The following is a 17212-nucleotide window of genomic DNA, read 5'->3' on the forward strand; positions in this document are numbered from 1 at the left end:
GTGCTCTCGTTCCTCACCCCTCCTTTTGGGATTGTCCAGGGCCCTCAAGGGAGAGACTGGATTTGGGATGAAAAAAAGAGAGAGTTGACTTTTAGGTATTTTAGGACTATTTGAGAGGTTTATTTGAGGTCTGAATGTAAAAAAACTCTCAATTGGGATTTTTGTTGTAGTCTACAAGTGTCATGTTTTAGGTCAGGAAGAAAATTATGAAAATGACTTTTGACAGTTGGAAATTCTGTTGTGAATTATTTGAAAGTAATACACTAAAGATATATGTATTCAGTATTAAATTATTCTCACTGATCTGAGGTATACACAATTTTGTTTCTTTATTCTGAATTTAATAAAAGAATAGCTTAAATTTCCCCCACTTCACATGGTTATGGTTTAATGCTGTTTACAATGAACTACCCTACCCAGAATGCCATGTGAGCTGTTTCCCGGTTGAGGTGGTTTCAGGGAGATGCTCCGTTCTCCGTTGCAAGGATGCGGGATTGATGGTGGAGGCGAGTGAAAGGGGAAAGTAACGGAGAGAATGAACGAATAGCGGAGTAGGAATGCGGATTATGGTGGCCTAGATTGAGGTGACCGTGGGCAACGCTTGAAATAAAAGTCCGGCTGGAGTCTGCTGATGCGGTTTACGGATTATTATTTTTTGATGAAAGGAGAATCACCTATAATTTATGCACTTTCTTGTCCTAACAGTCTCAACATTTATACCATTTGGGTGTTTTGGATCGGAGCTTTATCTAAAAGCATGCCACCTGCGTCTATTAAGCTATAGAATTGAGTAAGATTCCATATATTTTCACAGACTGAACGGGAAGACCAGTCTGGACTGTCATTTTAGTCTGTTGGGGATAAATAGCACTGACAGAGGATGTTACAGTCAAACGCACCGGTTTCAATGAAACGGGCATTATATTGCTATGATATGGATGATATTTGTTCCGCATTAGCCTACGATTTTTGATGAAAAACTAATAATTAAACGATAAACTGAATGGGAAACACCCCGAGAGCACATTAGCCTATCTGGAATCCTTAGCGTTTATCACAAGATGGAGGCACTTTGTCCTTGTTGGGGGATATTTCTATGGATGACTTTCGGCCTGTTTGTCAGTGGCAGTGTTGACACTGGCAGGACTGAACCGTACACCTCGAGCCCTGTGGCAATCCGTATGCCATTGCGACAGGTCGCTCGCGCCGAACCTCCGCCCGCCGCCCCTCAGCACCCCCCGAAGGCCGCGCGGAGGCGGAGAAGGGCTCTTGGCATTAATTTCGTCGATATGATCGATAACTTGCGTGGTAAATCTGGACAGGGTTACTATGTTGAGATGGCAGTTGGCACACCGCCACAAAAGGTAACTCCCGTGTATATCTCCCCCCTCTTCTCATTTTGAGGTTAAGAGTAAATTCGCCCTATGTAGGTTACATGACTCGAGCGTACCCGTGTCACACAGCCCATCTCCTACTCGGCTTTGTCATATTTACTAGTCTAGCTGCTGTAAAATAGCCTCTGAATAACCCATGTCAGTCAGAGTTCTCTCGAAGGGCAGATGTCCAAAGCAGTCAAGTGTTTGTGTGTGTGGTGGAGAGAGGGACAGGGAGAGAATGAAGCCATTAGTTCTGCAGGGAGAGCAGGGCCAGAAGGGTGCAGCTGCAGGGTACAGGCTGGCACTGGGGGCATGTGAGTGTGGAGCTTTCTAAATGACTGAATTTGTGTGCATTTGTGACAGTCCGTATGACTATATATCTGTGTATTGTATAAGTGTGTGTGTGCGTGTAATTATAAGCATTATCCTCATGTTTAGAATCATACATAATCCCAGTGCTGTAATGATTTCAGTTAATTATAAGTAGATTAACAGTAGAACATCCAAGTGTTGGGAAACAGTGTTGCCTGCCCCCCTCCTCCACTTCACCAGTTGTATTACAGTAATATAAAGCTGACCCAGCAGAATATATCTGGAAGTGTAACAACCAGATTGTTTTTTTTCAAAGGGGGGGTGGGTGCAGTGCAGGCAGGAAGTCACTGTATCAGGCACAGGAAGTGTGTGTGGGTTTGTAGCAGGTCCAAGGTCTCACTATGTGCAGGACCAGTGTGTGTGTGCATGTGCTTGTATCTGCAAGAAGGGATCAAGTGATAGTGTGTGTGCTTATGACAAGAAATGGAGTGATGAAGAGGGAGTGTGTGGGTGTATGTAGGTAAGACAATAGAGAAAGAGGGAGAGATAGGAAGAGAGAGAGGAAGCAGGAAGGGAACAGTCAGCAGATTCATGTCACAGTTGGCCCAGCAAGTTGGGATAAGGGTTACTGCAAGGTAGGGTGCAGGTTTGCATTTGTGTGTGTGTGTGTGTGTGTGTGTGTGGGGGGGGGGGGGCGTGGTTGATGTGTGTTTGTGTGAGAGTGTGTATGTGTGTATGATCTGTGTGTGTGTGGGGTGTGTGTATGATCTGTGTGTGTGTGTACTTAGCATGTGGGGATGCTAGTCCCTGAGACTCTGAACACCTTCCTGGATATTTAAATAGAAGATGCATTATTGATCAGTGTATTGCTTCTTGCTTCTCCCTTTCTCTCTCTGTCTTTCTTGTACACAAACACACACCCACACACACTCACAACACACACAAACATACTCATACACACACCATCTTTGCCGTAACTCTCACCAGAGACCCAGCATGTGTCTCCCCTAGTCTGAATGACTGAGTGAGCAGAATATGATCCTCAGACAGGACATAGGGAGAGGAGAGGAGAGGGGGAGGGGGGAGAGAGGAAAGAGAGATAGACAGTGTAAAGGAAGAAAGAAAGGGGGGATGAGTGAGAGAGAAAGTGAAGAATAAGGAAGAGAGAAAGTAGAGATAATGAGACTGGAGAGAGATGGGGAGCAGAAGGGGAGAGGTAGGATGGAGAGAGGGAGAAAGTGGAGAGAAAGAGAGAGGGAGGGCAACCTGAGAATAGCCTTGGGGATGGAGTGAGTGGGAGGAGGATGAGAGAAGGACATTCAGGACGAGCTTAATAGAGAGCAACATGACGTTAGGAGGAGAGGAGATACAAGAGTAGGATAAGAGAAAGAGAGAGAGTGTAGGACAGAATGGTGAAAGAGAGAGAGACAGAAAAATAGGACAGAGAGGGAGAGAGACCAAGGAGAGACAAGATTGAAAGAGTGCTGGTCTCCATGGCTAAGCCTTTGTTTAGCAGCTGAGAAGTAGCTGTCTGAATAGGTTGTCTCTCTTTAAAACACTGTCTTCATGTTTACCAAAATTACATAAAGAGAATGCTGCAGTGAATCTTTGAGTCCTCTGGTTTATGTTTGGGAGTGGCTTGTGTGTGCACTTCATAATGATGAGTCTATGTCTCTCCACCTCCTCTCCCTATCTCTCTTTCTCGCTTGCATCTGTATCTCTTTCTTTGCTTCTCTCTCTTCCTCCTGTTGTCTGCCTCTCACCCGTATCTCATCACTCTCTCCAGCTGAATATCCTGGTGGACACTGGCAGCAGCAACTTTGCTGTGGGAGCTGCTTCTCACCCGTTCCTACGACGATACTACCACCGCTCACTGTGAGTACGGTAACCAAGCAACCAGGCCCCGAATAACCTAGTTACCTATAGATACTATCACCTCTAGCATCTCTCGTCTTTCTCACTTAGACCTAATCCCTTCCCTTCCTCTTTGTTTCCCTCTATCCCTCCATCCCTCTCCTTCTCTCTCACTCCTTCTTGTGTCCTCTCACCCCCTACTTACCCCCCCACCCCTCTCCCAGGTCAACCTCCTACCATGACTTGGGCAGGAGTGTGTACGTGCCCTACACCCAGGGCCGCTGGGAGGGCGAGCTGGGCACAGACCTGGTTTCCGTGCCCCACGGGCCCAACGCCACTATGCGCGCCAACATCGCTGCCATCACCCAATCAGATCGCTTCTTCATCAACGGCTCCAACTGGGAGGGCATCCTGGGACTGGCGTATGCTGAGATAGCACGGGTGAGGAGGGGTGAAAGAGAGATGGGGGGGAGGTGTGGAGGAGAAGGATAGAGGAAGTCTGATGAGAGTCATTAAGCAAGATACTCTCTCTCTCTGTGTTTCTTATGTGATTCCTACCAGTCAATTATCATCACAAACCTCTGTCCCCCCTCCCACCCCCCAGCCTGACTAGACCTTGGAGCCCTTCTAACCTCTGTCCCCCCTCCCACCCCCCAGCCTGACGAGACCTTGGAGCCCTTCTAACCTCTGTCCCCCCTCCCACCCCCCAGCCTGACGAGACCTTGGAGCCCTTCTAACCTCTGTCCCCCCTCCCACCCCCCAGCCTGACTAGACCTTGGAGCCCTTCTAACCTCTGTCCCCCCTCCCACCCCCCAGCCTGACGAGACCTTGGAGCCCTTCTAACCTCTGTCCCCCCTCCCACCCCCCAGCCTGACGAGACCTTGGAGCCCTTCTTCGACTCCCTGGTGCGCCAAACAGCCGTGCCCAACCTGTTCTCCCTGCAGCTGTGTGGCGCTGGCTTCACCCAGAACTACAGCCTGGGCAGCGCCACCGTGGGTGGCAGCATGGTGAGGGCTGGCCTGGACAGACTGCTACCGCTCAATCAATTCAAGTCAAACAATCAATCAACCAATCTATCTATCAATTTCAAACCAAATGAAAATTCATGAATTTACTCTCATTATCTGGATTAGCTGAACACATAAAACAATATCATGTCATACACATCCTTAACCATGTGATCCCTGTCCCCTCAGATCATTGGAGGAGTGGACACGTCACTCTACGTAGGGGATCTTTGGTACACACCCATCCGGAGGGAGTGGTACTATGAGGTCATCATCGTGCGCATTGAGGTCAATGGGCAGGACCTGAGCATGGACTGTAAGGAGGTGAGCAGGTCAGGCTCTGGACCAATCACTGCTGTGACCTCGGAGGAAGAGGTGGTGTTTAATTGTGTATTCTCACTGACTTTGTCTCTCTCTGCTCTCGCTCTCTCTCTCTCTTTGGTTCCTTTCTCACTGGTCTCACTCTCCCTCTTTTCTTCGCTCTCTTTCTTTCTCCTCCCCACTCTCTCCTATTCTCTTTCTCTCCTTCTCTCTCTCCCCCTGGTCAGTATAACTATGATAAGAGCATCGTGGACAGTGGGACCACTAACTTACGCCTCCCCAGGAAGGTGTTCCAGGCTGCAGTGAAGGCCATCGAGGCTGCCTCCTCTGTAAGTCTACCTCCCTCTCCTCTACCGGCCTCTCTTTCTCCACACATCTCTTCTCCTCCCTCTCTTTTTACATGGTTGTTAACGTGGCTTTCATTACATCCACAAGCTGTTATACTATAACTGTCTTTCTCTCTTTCTTCGTTTCATTCTCTCTCTCTCTCTTGCCCCGTTTCATCTCTTTCACCCCCCAGACGGAGCAGTTCCCATCAGGGTTCTGGCTCGGGGAGCAGTTGGTGTGCTGGCAGGCTGGCACCACCCCCTGGCACATCTTCCCTGTCATCTCCCTCTACCTGATGAGTGAGAACCGTAACCAGTCTTTCAGGATCTCCATCCTGCCCCAGGTACATAAACACCCTCGTGTACGTACGCACGCACGCACACAAACATACACAGTATAGGTGTCATACCCTAACTCGTGCCCTGTGCTACGTTGCGTCCTTGCAGCAGTACCTGCGTCCTGTGGAAGACGTGGCGTCGGCCCAGGAGGACTGCTACAAGTTTGCAGTGTCTCAGTCGAGCACGGGAACAGTGATGGGCGCCGTCATTATGGAGGGCTTCTATGTTGTCTTCGACCGCCAGAGGAAACGCATCGGCTTTGCTGTCAGCACGTGTCACGGTGAGGGAGAGGAGTGGAGAAGAAGAGGAGAGGAGGAGAGGATAGGAGGGGAAGATAGGAGGGGAGGATAGGAGGGGAGGGGAGAAGGAGTAAGTTGAAGGAGATGTAGAGGGTAGGGAAGCAGACAAGGGGAGAGGCGAAGAGCAGATGAATGAAGAGGAGTGGGGAGGGGAAAAAGGAGGGAAGGAAAAGAAGTGTGATTGGTGGGGAGGGGCTAAGGGAGGAGAAGGCTTGGGAGGGGTTAGATCAGTAAATGTGCTGAGTGTGTAACATAGGCCAGGCCCCCCTCACCTGTCCACATCTGGCCTTCATCCAATCCCAGTGCACGACGAGTTCCGGACGGCGTCGGTGGAGGGGCCGTTCCACGGCTTGGACCTGGAGGACTGCGGCTACAACATTCCCCAGACGGACGAGTCCACGCTCATGACCATCGCCTACATCATGGCGGGCATCTGTGCCCTCTTCATGCTGCCACTCTGCCTCATGGTGTGCCAGTGGCGCTTCACCCGCTGCCTCCGTCCTCCCGGCATGGGCGACTTTGCAGACGACATCTCCCTGCTCAAATGAGACGGCAGAGTCAGGGCAGAGATTTAGTACAGACGGGGAAGACATTGAGGGACGTACAGGATATAGAGCAGAGGAAGGGGAAAAATAGTAGGAAAGAAGTGCATCTTTGAAATAGTTCTGATTCCTTTAAGAGATACGATACGGCTGTAGGAACAGAGTTTGTGAGTAGCTTGAACTGAAACCTGTAGAGCCGAGGTGGATGTGAGATGACCTTAGAGAGGGGGTGCATAGGGAGAACTGGAGGTAGTATTACATTGTCGTACTACCTACACTGTTGTTGTTTGGGATATGTGCAATGTAACAGAGGTGGTTCAGTAACTGGCAGCCTCATGAAGAGAGGTAAAGTATATAGGGGGATGGGCGGTCGAGTGAGTAGGATTTGAAATTCAGCAACTTCTAGTGGGAAGAGAGTGGATAGGTTTGTCGAAAGAAGGGCATGATGTAAATAATATACTGTGAGTAAACGAGTGTATGTGTGACAGAGAGAATGTGCAATTAAAATGTGTTTGAAAGCTAACATGCTATTACACAAAAAGATGTATTTAGTTATGTTGTTTTACAGTGATTCTACCAGCAAACCCAAACTGCAGTAAGTGCCACTTAAGTGAGCATTAAAAAACAGTATAGTCAATATTCCAATATCAGAGCCATGGGGTGAAACTATTGTTTGGGGGGTCATTTCACACCTTAGTTGATGTATTGACTGTAATATAACTGAAGCCAGATGACACTTTTCTATGGGTTGATATATGTATGTACTGTATAATAATGTTGGTGCACAAACTACTACAGTACAGACACAGAACACACAGAACACACACCTCAGACAGGTCCGATACAACGATGGACTCCAACCCACCAAATATTGAGATGAGTCTCGACACTCACATCAGTGTAATCCCTCCCATCACTCCCAGACACAGAATCCAACCCTCTCATCTTGAAGCAGCCTGATGTCCCGGTCTTGTTTTCTCTCATGGGGACGTGGGAGAATTAAGTTTCTGTATTTGTCATGTATTTCTGATCAATTTCCTTGCCTTATATCAGCAGGCAGGAATCGGATAATTACCATATTATTACTACACCTATGCAGCCCCCTCTGGTCTAACCTGCTATATCAGTGCAAAATAGTGGTCTAATGCAAAGACTTGGCTGCCATGTTTTTAATGTTGTGTATGTTGAGGAGCTGGGGGCAGGAGAACAACCCGACCCTATATGCATATGGGGCAGCTCCCTGCTCTGTCTCGACCTGCTGTAAATACATGAACCAAGAAATTTATCAATCCGTCTGCTCTTCTCAGACCTGACGGTGGAGTACCAATAAAGTTATTAATATACCTCTAACTCGTCCTCTGTGCCATGAGATTGAGTGGTCTCGAATGAAAGAAAAGACACACTACTACACTGAATTCTTGAAACACGTTGAAAAAAAAGCCGGATTGAAATTATTCATAGAATCTGCCGCATGCGACCCCATGAATTTGTAATGGTCTTCCGCCCCTTTGTGGAGAGAAAGAATATTTCTGCGGAAATTACGTTTGCACTGTGTTGCGGAAGTGTTTCAACACTTCCGCAACTAGTGGTGGCATCAGAGAGCATATAGATGCGGTTCCCATACCAAACAAAATGAAGGTGTCATTCACAAATAAACGATAGAGTAAAGACTTCAACGCAAAGGTAATATAATCGTATTATTGTTATTCTATCGTGTGATGGTTAAACCCTGAGATACATCACTTGAAACGATACGTAGGAAACGCTAGTGTTTGAAGCTATTATATGGCAATAACATCCGCAATGTCCCTGCGTGAATACGAGTTGTCAAACTTATGTGGTTTGTTCTTACTTAGCCAATGCTTAGCCACTACTTATTTACATTGAATTTCTATTAAAATGTACTTGATTGTCATTTGGTTTGATAGCGAGCTAAATCCACCTGCCACTAGTCTAGTCACTACGGTCCTCACTGTTCGCCGATGTTCTGCTGACAATAGCTCAAATTGGTTGGGACATACTAGCCATAACTTTAGCACAATGATGTGGCGTTAGCATTTGTTAGCGATTAACATTTGTTTGTGATTCAGCCATATTGGATCTTTGTTTGGCAAATAGCTAACTAGCTACACTGTAACCTAGTAAGTGTACTGTGTAGCCTACAGTACACTTCTCCATTACATTTGTGAACAGGCTTGCCTGGTTTCGTGGCTTTATCTTCCTTCCGCTGTCGTTGCTTAGACACAGTGTTGCGGTGTGGAGTTTCAAGGCTCTTGTGTGATCAAAATATCGTTATAATATCTAAAGGCATACTTCTATTGTGCGTCTCATACTTTATGACCACAGAATGAGATCAGTGAGTGTCAAACAGCTCTGCTGGTCACATCACCGTGAAAACTTGTGTATCGTGTACCTACAGGTGTATTAGGTAACCTGTTTATCAGGCATCATAAAATAACGAATTTGTTGTGTGTGTTTGTGTGCGCCCGCATGCAGGCTCCTGCGTATTCACTTGCGGGTTGTCCCTGAACTGTGTTGACCATCTCACAGCTCTGGGGTCTAACAGCATGATGTCTGAGCTAGCGTGTTAGTGCCTGGAGTTATGCTAGCAGCGGTGTGCTAATAAAGCTGATACATCTGCTGGACGAGGGAGCTTGTGGGATGTTGTGAAACCAGGTTACTGCCTGTGAAATACCACACTGGTATGAGTGTTCATGTTTTGGTCTCTCTCTCTCTAGTCGTTGTGCTCTCCTTTTTCTTTCTCTTCTCTCCTTTTTCATAACCTCTTGTTTACTTTGCCTTATACTCTGTCCCCCACTCACACAATGTTTACTGCCCTCCCTCCTCTATCCCTCTGTCAGGCTGCAGCTCTGATGTGGAGCGGTTGGTCTGACTGTGTGTCAGCCTTGCCATGGGATCACCCTCTTTATCCTCTTCTCCCTCTCTCCTGCTCCTCCTCTTCTTCACCCCGGCTGTTCTCCTGACCGTTCACCCCGTCTTCACCCCCTCACCCCCCCCTCCTACATGTGGTCCGGGCCAATCCTGGGCGGTCCGGCTGCACGCTGACTCAGACCCGGAGGATGGACCCCTGGATCTGGACCTGGTGGCCAGCAGGGTGGCCCGGCAGGCTGGCCTGGAGAACCGAGGACAGATCGGACAGCTGGAGGGACACTACCTGCTGTGTGCATGGCCCAGGCCTAGGCCTGGTTCTGGCGACGAGCCTGGGGCTGGAGTTGAGGATCAGGCCGGGCCAGTAGAGGGGGTAGGCATGGCCAGTCCAGCTGAGGTGCTGGCCTCTCACCCACATGTCCTGTGGCACTCCCAGGAACAGGTGCTCAGCAGGTCCAAGAGGTCTGTGGCCTTCAATGACCCCAGATACCCCAAACAGTGGCACCTGGTGAGAACCCACTTCACTTCACTACCACTGAACGATTATGCTTTCTTGCTCACAACTGAGATTGTAAACCACACTGGGCTCTCTGTGTTCTGTCTCACTCCTAACACTGGGAGCTAATATACAACTCACAGCCCCCTCTGGAAATGAGCTCCTTCACAGAGCTGTTGAAGAGGGTATGAGCATGGGCAGCCCCAGATTCATATCCCTCTTCTCCGCTGTCCCCCTCTTCTCTTTCTCTCTTCCTTTCTCCTCATCACAGCACAACGACCTGAGGGAGGGCATGGACATCAACGTGACGGGCGTTTGGGAGTACAACATCACAGGGAGCGGCGTCACCGTGGTTGTCGTTGACGACGGTGTGGAACACACCCTCCAGGATATCCAGCCCAACTATGTGAGTCATGTGAAGTTCCACTTCCTGGATTCAGCCACCCCCCCTCTGATTGGTCTGGCCTGGTCGTATGATTACAGCCAGCTATTAGGGCATGAAAGGATGTGAGAATGAAATAATAGTATATGTACTTTGTACATTTTGTACAGCTGTGCTGCCTTTGTGTACTACGACTATGACTTTGTGTATTATGGCTTTATGCAAGCTAGGATTTGTAATATGACATAACTGTACTATAAAGGTCACACCGTGTAACTGTCCAACCCATCCAGAGTCCGGAGGGCAGCTACGACCTGAACTCCAACGACCCAGACCCCATGCCCCACCCCGATGCTCACAGTGACAACCACCATGGGACGCGTTGCGCTGGGGAGATCGCCGCTGTGCCCAACAACAGCTTCTGCGCCGTGGGTGTGGCCTACGGGAGTAAAGTGGCTGGTAAGTGTGTGTCTGAATCCCTCTCCCACTCGCTCCCTGACTTCCCTGTGGTATCTCTCAGGTCAGGGGTGTTTCTACACCGTTTCAACTGGGGGAGGGGGCAAGCTGGGGCCAGTTGTACTGTTAGAGGGGCCAGTTCCATTAACCATTATTGTTGTCACATTGTTTTCTTCACTGCATTGCAGGCATTAACAGGCGAAATACCATGTTTTAAAATTATTCACACACTGCATTTAGGGGGGCCACAAGGGGGTTCATGCTCGTTGTCACAAGGCCCCCTCTCCTCAGAGTCCCCCCTGTATCTGGTATGTGTCCCTGCTCGCTCCTCATCTGTCTGGAACGTGTCTCGGCTGTGTGTGTAGGTATCAGGGTGCTGGATGGGCCGCTGACAGACAGCATGGAGGCTGTCGCCTTCAACAAACACTACCAAGTCAACGATGTATACAGCTGCAGGTAGCAAGCAGGACATGTACACATGCACACACACACACACACACACACACAGTTAGAATGTTTTTATTATCTCAGCTCTCTTAAATTGCTTTGTCTCCTTTTCTCCACTTGTCTCTCCCCTCCCTCCTCTCGTCTGTCTCCTCCTCTGCCCACTCTCTCCTCCTCCTCTTCTCTTCATCTCTCCTCCTCTTCTCTTCATCTCTCCTCCTCCTCCTCTTCTCTTCATCTCTCCTTCTCCTCTCTCCACCCCTGCTCTTCCTCTTGTGTCTCCAGCTGGGGACCAGATGATGATGGACGTACAGTTGATGGGCCACATCCCCTGGGCAAGGTCTGCATGTGTGAACACACACACACACACAGACAAACACATTTATTAGCACACACAGGTGTACTAATATTTTCCTAATAAATTGCATTACACTCAGTCCCCGACAGGGGGGGATTATGCTGCTCTAAGCTCAGTTAATGTGAAGTCCAGCTGGCAGTGGGATTCAGGTCAGTAACAGTTCCATATCTGTCCTCTAGGCCGCGCTGCAGCACGGGGTGATCGCTGGCAGACGGGGCTTTGGCAGTATATTTGTGGTTGCCAGTGGCAACGGGGGCCAGTATAGCGACAACTGCAACTATGATGGCTATGCCAATTCCATCTACACCATCACTATAGGTAACCGTGTCTGTGTGTACCCCTTAAGAAAGAAGTAAGAAAATCCTGGGGAGTCACTGTATAATGTAAACGTGTGTGTGTGTGACAGGGGCCGTGGATGAGGACGGGAGGATGCCGTTCTATGCGGAGGAGTGTGCCTCCATGCTGGCTGTCACCTTCAGCAGTGGGGGGGTCAAGATGAGAAGCATTGTGAGTTTACCATTAGTACACACACACATGCACACTCATGCAACCATATGAACACACTGGCACGCTCACACCTATTCGCGCACACTTTCATATATGCACACACTCAAATGCATATATACACACACCAATATACTTACGAACACAGACCCATACATAAACTCACTCTAAACATAGCGATGGTCAATGAGATTAGCAGAGAGAGGGTTCTGGAAAGGAGGATGAGGAGGAAGCTGGTGAAGGCAGAGAGAGGGATGAAGTATAGAGTGAAGGAGAGCACTGCTCTGCTCTGTTTGCTGCTGTTTGGTACCATCACCATGGAAACGTGGTCTGGGCAATGACGTAGAAACCCATGCTGGGATTGGTGGCACCAAGAGGCCACACCCACTACACCACAACACAGATCCAGTGGTCACCAGAACATTCCTAAGGCTCACTCTTGATCTATCTCTCTCTCTCTCTCTCTCTCTCTCTCTCTCTCTCTCTCCCATTTTCCCCTCTCCTATGGCTGTCAAGCCCCTGCCCCTCCTTAAATGAATGATCCCCCCTGTCTGTGCATCTATATACACTTTCAGATCCTCCTGCCCCCACGCCCCCCTGCAACCCCCCAGCTCTCTGGCCATCAGCAGTACAACAGTGCCGCTGAATGTAGTGCTGCCTCTGAGCCAGCTGTTATTTACTATCCTCCTTACAGAGCGCAGACACACACACACAGACCACGGGATTCATGTTCACGGCGTCACACGGTAGTGCACACAGTACACACGGAGACTGGCATGAACGGTGTGCGTGTGTGTGTGTGTGTGTGTGTGTGTGTGTGTGTGTGCAGGTGACGTCAGACTGGTCCATGCAGCACGGCACGGGCTGCACGGACGGCCACACGGGCACGTCTGCAGCCGCGCCCCTGGCAGCCGGCATGGTGGCCCTGATGCTGCAGGTCCGCCCCTGCCTCACCTGGAGGGACGTCCAGCACATCATCACCTACACCGCCACTCAGGTACGCAGGGGAGGGGGGGTCTGTGGTAGGTGAACCTGTGTGTGTGTGTGTGTGTGGGGGGGAGGGGGGGGGGGGGGCATGAACTGTGTGCGATCTCAAGTTGGGTGTTTATTTTGGAGGCGTGTGTTTGCAGTATGACACGCGGGCGGACTGGAAGGTGAACGGGGCAGGGTTCCACCACAGCCACAAACATGGGTTCGGTCTGCTCAACGCCTGGAGACTGGTCAATGCTGCCAAGGTACACACACACACACAGATATTATCAATACCATTTTCACTGTCAAAGCTAGATTAAGCATACTTTAAAGTTAAGTGAGCTCATTATAAGTAACTAAACCCTCAGGCTACAGACAGCCAGTAAAATGTTTCATCAGCACAATATGAAGCTTTCCCTGTGGTATTGTTCCCCTTAAACTTCTTAAATAGGATTTGGCTTATGTGCATGTACATGACAGAGCGTGTCATCCAATAGGAGAGAGAACTACGCTGTGGTTGTAATCGATGAGACAGGAACCTGCTGACATGGCCTGAACAGTCCATTCTGAGTGTCGTGTTCTGGTTGTGGGCTCGGATCCATACATGAAGGATGAGACACATCCACATCATGCGTTCCCCTAACCTAGCTTGTGGGATGTGTTTCCAGGTGTGGGAGTCGGTTCCTTTCCTGGTGTCCTATGCGAGCCCAGTACTGAAGAAGGAGGAGCCTATTCTGACCTATCCCAACAAACTTGCACTCACCTGGAATGGTAGTTAGTCTGCCAGCTGTCTTACTGCGTGTCTATCTGTCTGTCTGCCAACTGTCTTACTCCGTGTTTGTCTGTCTGCTCTAGTCTGCCATTGGCCAGTCTGTCCTATTGCTGATCTGTGTTTGTCTGTGTGGAGGGATCATTTACATTTACAGTTCAGAGTGTGTACTCCCTGCTGTCAACACCAGTGTCCTACTGTAGACTTAGTCTCCCTCCCTGGAGAATATCAGCTCTGTGTCCTTATTAGGCAATGTTCTACTGTCCCTCCCTCCTTCCCTCTCTCTGCGCTCTCTCTCTCTTTCTGCTCTCTCTCCTTCTGCTCTCTCTCTCTCACACACACACACACACACACACACTGACCTCATCACAGCACAGACATCTCTTTTCCTTCCTTCTTTTCTCTCCCTGCCTAACCCTCTTTCATGGCCCCTCTGTGGTTAGGTGTGTGTGTGAGTTCTCTCTCACTGACTGGGGGACAGACCGGTGCAAGAGTTGCTGACCAGGGCAAAATTACTATTCTACTAATCTATCACTGCACACTTAGAAATGAATTCACTCTGTGACAAATCTCATAGTGAAAAATCAGTCATAATTCCCATTGGTAGAACATAGCTTAGTGGCGGGGGTGGCATGTGTTTTGGCTGGAGATGGAGAAAGATACAGGCAACAAGATATATTGTTGGTTTTGGAAAGAAAACCAGCAGTTAAAGTGCAATGAGGTGTGTGTGCCTGTGTGCTACTGTCATCCATCGCTGGGGTCGAGAATGGACTGCCAATGTTGCATGCCAGGTTAGGGTCAATGCTGTCAGTCACATTCACAAGGAGAGGGAGGATGTGGGGGTGAGAATGAAGCAGGGGAGAGAAAGAAGCTGGATTTAGGAGGAGTGATGGGGTTATCTGAAGGGAAGAGAGTAAAAGGTATCTTAAATTTGTTGAGGAGCTGCTCTCCTCCTCCGGCTCCTCTTCTCTCTCTCTCCTCCTCAGGGTGGGTGCATTGGCCTTCATGGTGAGGCAGTCTTAGGTTAGAACCCCTTTAGCTATCAGCACTGCACTGTACTAAGGAAGAGGGGGAGGGAGGGGGTGGAGAAAGGAAGGAAGGGAGCAGTATGATTGTGATCAGCTGGACTGCAGGTCTCACACCCCTTTTCTGACCAGTCCTCCTCTGCCTGTTTACCCCGCACCCCCTCCTCTCCTGTCCTCCCCCACACCCCCTCCTCTCCTCTCCTGTCCTCCCCCGCACCCCCTCCTCTCCTCTCCTGTCCTCCCCCACACCCCCTCCTCTCCTCTCCTCTCCTGTCCTTCCCCACACCCCCTCCTCTCCTCTCCTGTCCTCCCCCACACCCCCTCCTCTCCTCTCCTGTCCTTCCCCACACCCCCTCCTCTCCTCTCCTGTGCTCCCCCGCACCCCCTCCTCTCCTCTCCCACACCCCCTCCTCTCCTCTCCTGTCCTCCCCCACACCCCCTCCTCGCATGCCCCCCTTCTCCAGTCACGGCTGATGACCTCAGCCAATCGGGGATGCAGACGCTGGAGCATGTATCCGTCACCGTGACGATAGCCCACCCCTGCCGTGGCAACGTGGAGGTGGTGCTGCTCTGCCCCAGCGGGATGACGTCGCTCATCGGAGCCAGGCGCGTCATTGACAGGTGAATGCGTACACACACACACACACATGCACATCATAGCTTACAAGCATGAAGGATGCCATGTTTGAATTGATTGTTAGACATGTCTTTTTTCGATATGTATTCACTCTGTGTGTGTGTGTGCGTGTGCGTGTGTGTGTGTGTGTGCGTGTGTGTGTGTGTGTGTGTGTGTGTGTGTGTGTGTGTGTGTGTGTGTGTGTGTGTGTGTGTGTGTGTGTGTGTGTGTGTGTGTGTGTGTGTGTGTGTGTGTGTGTCAGGGACCCGTCAGGGTACCAGGACTGGACCTTCTCCACGGTGCGCTGCTGGGGAGAGAGAGCAGAGGGACAGTACACGCTGCTGCTCTCTGACTACAGTAAGTATCTCACAATAGGACCACAATATGACAACAGAATGACCCCAATACAACTTCACCAAGACCACCCCCCCCCCCCCCCCCCCCCCCCCCCCCCAGGAGACCCCTCCAGCCAGGTGTGCTCTGCAGTAGGGATCCTGCAGCACTGGAAGCTCACACTCTACGGCTCCTCTCTGGCCTTCAGCCAGGTCAAGGACAGGCAGAGGTGAGGACACGCTACACACACATGTTACACACACACACGCACACCTGCCACACACAAACACATGCATGGCTGTGTGTGTTGATTGTCACTTTGGGGGAAGGTACTGTGTGTTGATGGGCTGTGTGTTGATTGACAGGCTGGTAGAGGAGGCCATGGGGGGGCAGTATCTGGACAGCAGCTTCTCTCTGCCCTGCCCCCCAGGACTGGACATACCTGCTGAGAGCATCAGCCCTTTCACCTCCAACAGCCTCAAGGTAGATACACACGCATTCACTCACTCATTCACAACTTGTTTTGGTAGTTTATTTTCTCGTTGTTTCACATATTTTTTTAACCTAATTTATGCTCCTAATCCCTCTCTCTTTCCATCACCTTTTCTTCCTTCCCTCCCTCCCTCTGTCTCTCCCCCCCCAGTCTCTGCTCCTGCTGGGGTGCTTTGCCCTGTTCTGGTCTCTGTACTACACCCTGGAGGTGACGCTAGCCCACCTGGACCTGCGTCAGCTGTGTGTGCGAGGCTGGGGGCCGCGGGGGGGGCCGGGGGGCCCGGAGGAGGGGAGACCCGGAGGGGGCCAGCTCAGACATGGATCTGCAGGCGGGGCTGGACTCTGAGGTCAAAGTGCCTTTGGTCACTGGAGACAACACATAGCAGTGGAGAACAACCCTATACCCCCAAGAGAGACTGTGTTTGGGGGTCTGGACTCCGGAGAGGTTGTGTGACAGCCTTGGAGGAGAGGTGGGCAGACTGGACTACCTCCAACCCCTCTTCTACCCCCCTCCCCAAACATCCCCTACCTGTGGCCTTTTATCTGAATGCAGCGTGCGAGTGTGTGTGCAAATCTGTGTGATTGAGCATTTTGATTCAAGTTCGAAAGGGCCCTCATTAAATGGAGCCCATGGGATTATAGTCTGTGAGAGTATTGCACTTTGGGAAGGTATTAAAATGTTCTGTGTGAGTATTCTGGTGAATGCATAAAAAATGTGATTTATTTTAGCAAGTACATTCTTTTTGAATATTTTTCTGCTTTGAAACCATGATGTGGGATATTTTTTAGGAATTTTATTTGGTGCAAAACTTATTTTCAGCAGTACTTGAACTTTATTTGGTGTGTGTGTGTGTGTGTGTGTGTGTGTGTGTGTGTGTGTGTGTGTGTGTGTGTGTGTGTGTGTGTGTGTGTGTGTGTGTGTGTGTGTGTGTGTGTGTGTGTGTGTGTGTGTGTGTGTGTGTGTGTGTGTGTGTGTGTGTGTGTGTGTGTGTGTGTGTGTGTGTGTGTGTGTGTGTGTGTGTGTGTGTGTGTGTGTGTGTGTGTGTGTGTGTGTGTGTGTGTGTGTGTGTGTGTGTGTGTGTGTGTGTGTGTGTGTGTGT

The 17212-nt window shown here is 49.9% G+C and overlaps 2 protein-coding genes across 5 annotated transcripts; both read left to right on the forward strand.

Annotated features, from left to right (window-relative positions):
- The first annotated feature begins 508 nt into the window (after nt 1-508).
- bace1 (beta-secretase 1) lies at nt 509-7702 on the forward strand. 4 transcript variants are annotated; one of them, XM_067246139.1, is made up of 9 exons: nt 509-1364; nt 3475-3563; nt 3767-3983; nt 4412-4549; nt 4739-4873; nt 5098-5199; nt 5391-5540; nt 5644-5815; nt 6138-7702. In XM_067246139.1, the coding sequence occupies exons 1-9, from the start codon at nt 1062-1064 to the stop codon at nt 6380-6382; spliced, it is 1551 nt and encodes a 516-aa protein (XP_067102240.1). In that variant the 5' UTR covers nt 509-1061; the 3' UTR covers nt 6383-7702. The 4 variants fall into 4 exon arrangements, with proteins under 4 accessions (XP_067102240.1, XP_067102242.1, XP_067102243.1 ...); XM_067246141.1 differs by having other exon boundaries at nt 4487-4549; XM_067246142.1 differs by having other exon boundaries at nt 3767-3851.
- A 255-nt stretch (nt 7703-7957) lies between these two features.
- On the forward strand, nt 7958-17013 carry pcsk7 (proprotein convertase subtilisin/kexin type 7). Its single transcript, XM_067246985.1, has 16 exons — nt 7958-8059; nt 9238-9773; nt 10033-10167; nt 10437-10602; nt 10965-11055; nt 11329-11383; nt 11581-11719; nt 11808-11908; nt 12735-12902; nt 13036-13140; nt 13546-13648; nt 15136-15292; nt 15550-15644; nt 15744-15849; nt 15986-16103; nt 16264-17013. Exons 2-16 carry the CDS (start codon nt 9288-9290, stop codon nt 16456-16458), a joined length of 2220 nt encoding a protein of 739 aa, XP_067103086.1. The 5' UTR covers nt 7958-8059; nt 9238-9287; the 3' UTR covers nt 16459-17013.
- Nucleotides 17014-17212: the final 199 nt, after the last annotated feature.

The sequence above is a fragment of the Osmerus mordax genome, chromosome 11 (genome assembly GCF_038355195.1).
Source record: "Osmerus mordax isolate fOsmMor3 chromosome 11, fOsmMor3.pri, whole genome shotgun sequence".
NCBI classification, from domain to species: domain Eukaryota; kingdom Metazoa; phylum Chordata; class Actinopteri; order Osmeriformes; family Osmeridae; genus Osmerus; species Osmerus mordax.

What these genes read in the sequence shown, in the direction of transcription:
- pcsk7 (XM_067246985.1), top strand. Translation starts at nt 9,288, where the DNA reads ATGGGATCACCCTCTTTATCCTCTTCTCCCTCTCTCCTGCTCCTCCTC. An exon ending in AACGATGTATACAGCTGCAG is followed by an intron (nt 11,056 to 11,328) that starts GTAGCAAGCAGG and finishes TTGTGTCTCCAG; the next exon opens with CTGGGGACCAGATGATGATG. An exon ending in GCTGCTGCTCTCTGACTACA is followed by an intron (nt 15,645 to 15,743) that starts GTAAGTATCTCA and finishes CCCCCCCCCCAG; the next exon opens with GAGACCCCTCCAGCCAGGTG.
- bace1 (XM_067246139.1), top strand. Translation starts at nt 1,062, where the DNA reads ATGGAGGCACTTTGTCCTTGTTGGGGGATATTTCTATGGATGACTTTC. An exon ending in CCACCGTGGGTGGCAGCATG is followed by an intron (nt 4,550 to 4,738) that starts GTGAGGGCTGGC and finishes CTGTCCCCTCAG; the next exon opens with ATCATTGGAGGAGTGGACAC. An exon ending in TGAGCATGGACTGTAAGGAG is followed by an intron (nt 4,874 to 5,097) that starts GTGAGCAGGTCA and finishes CCCCCTGGTCAG; the next exon opens with TATAACTATGATAAGAGCAT.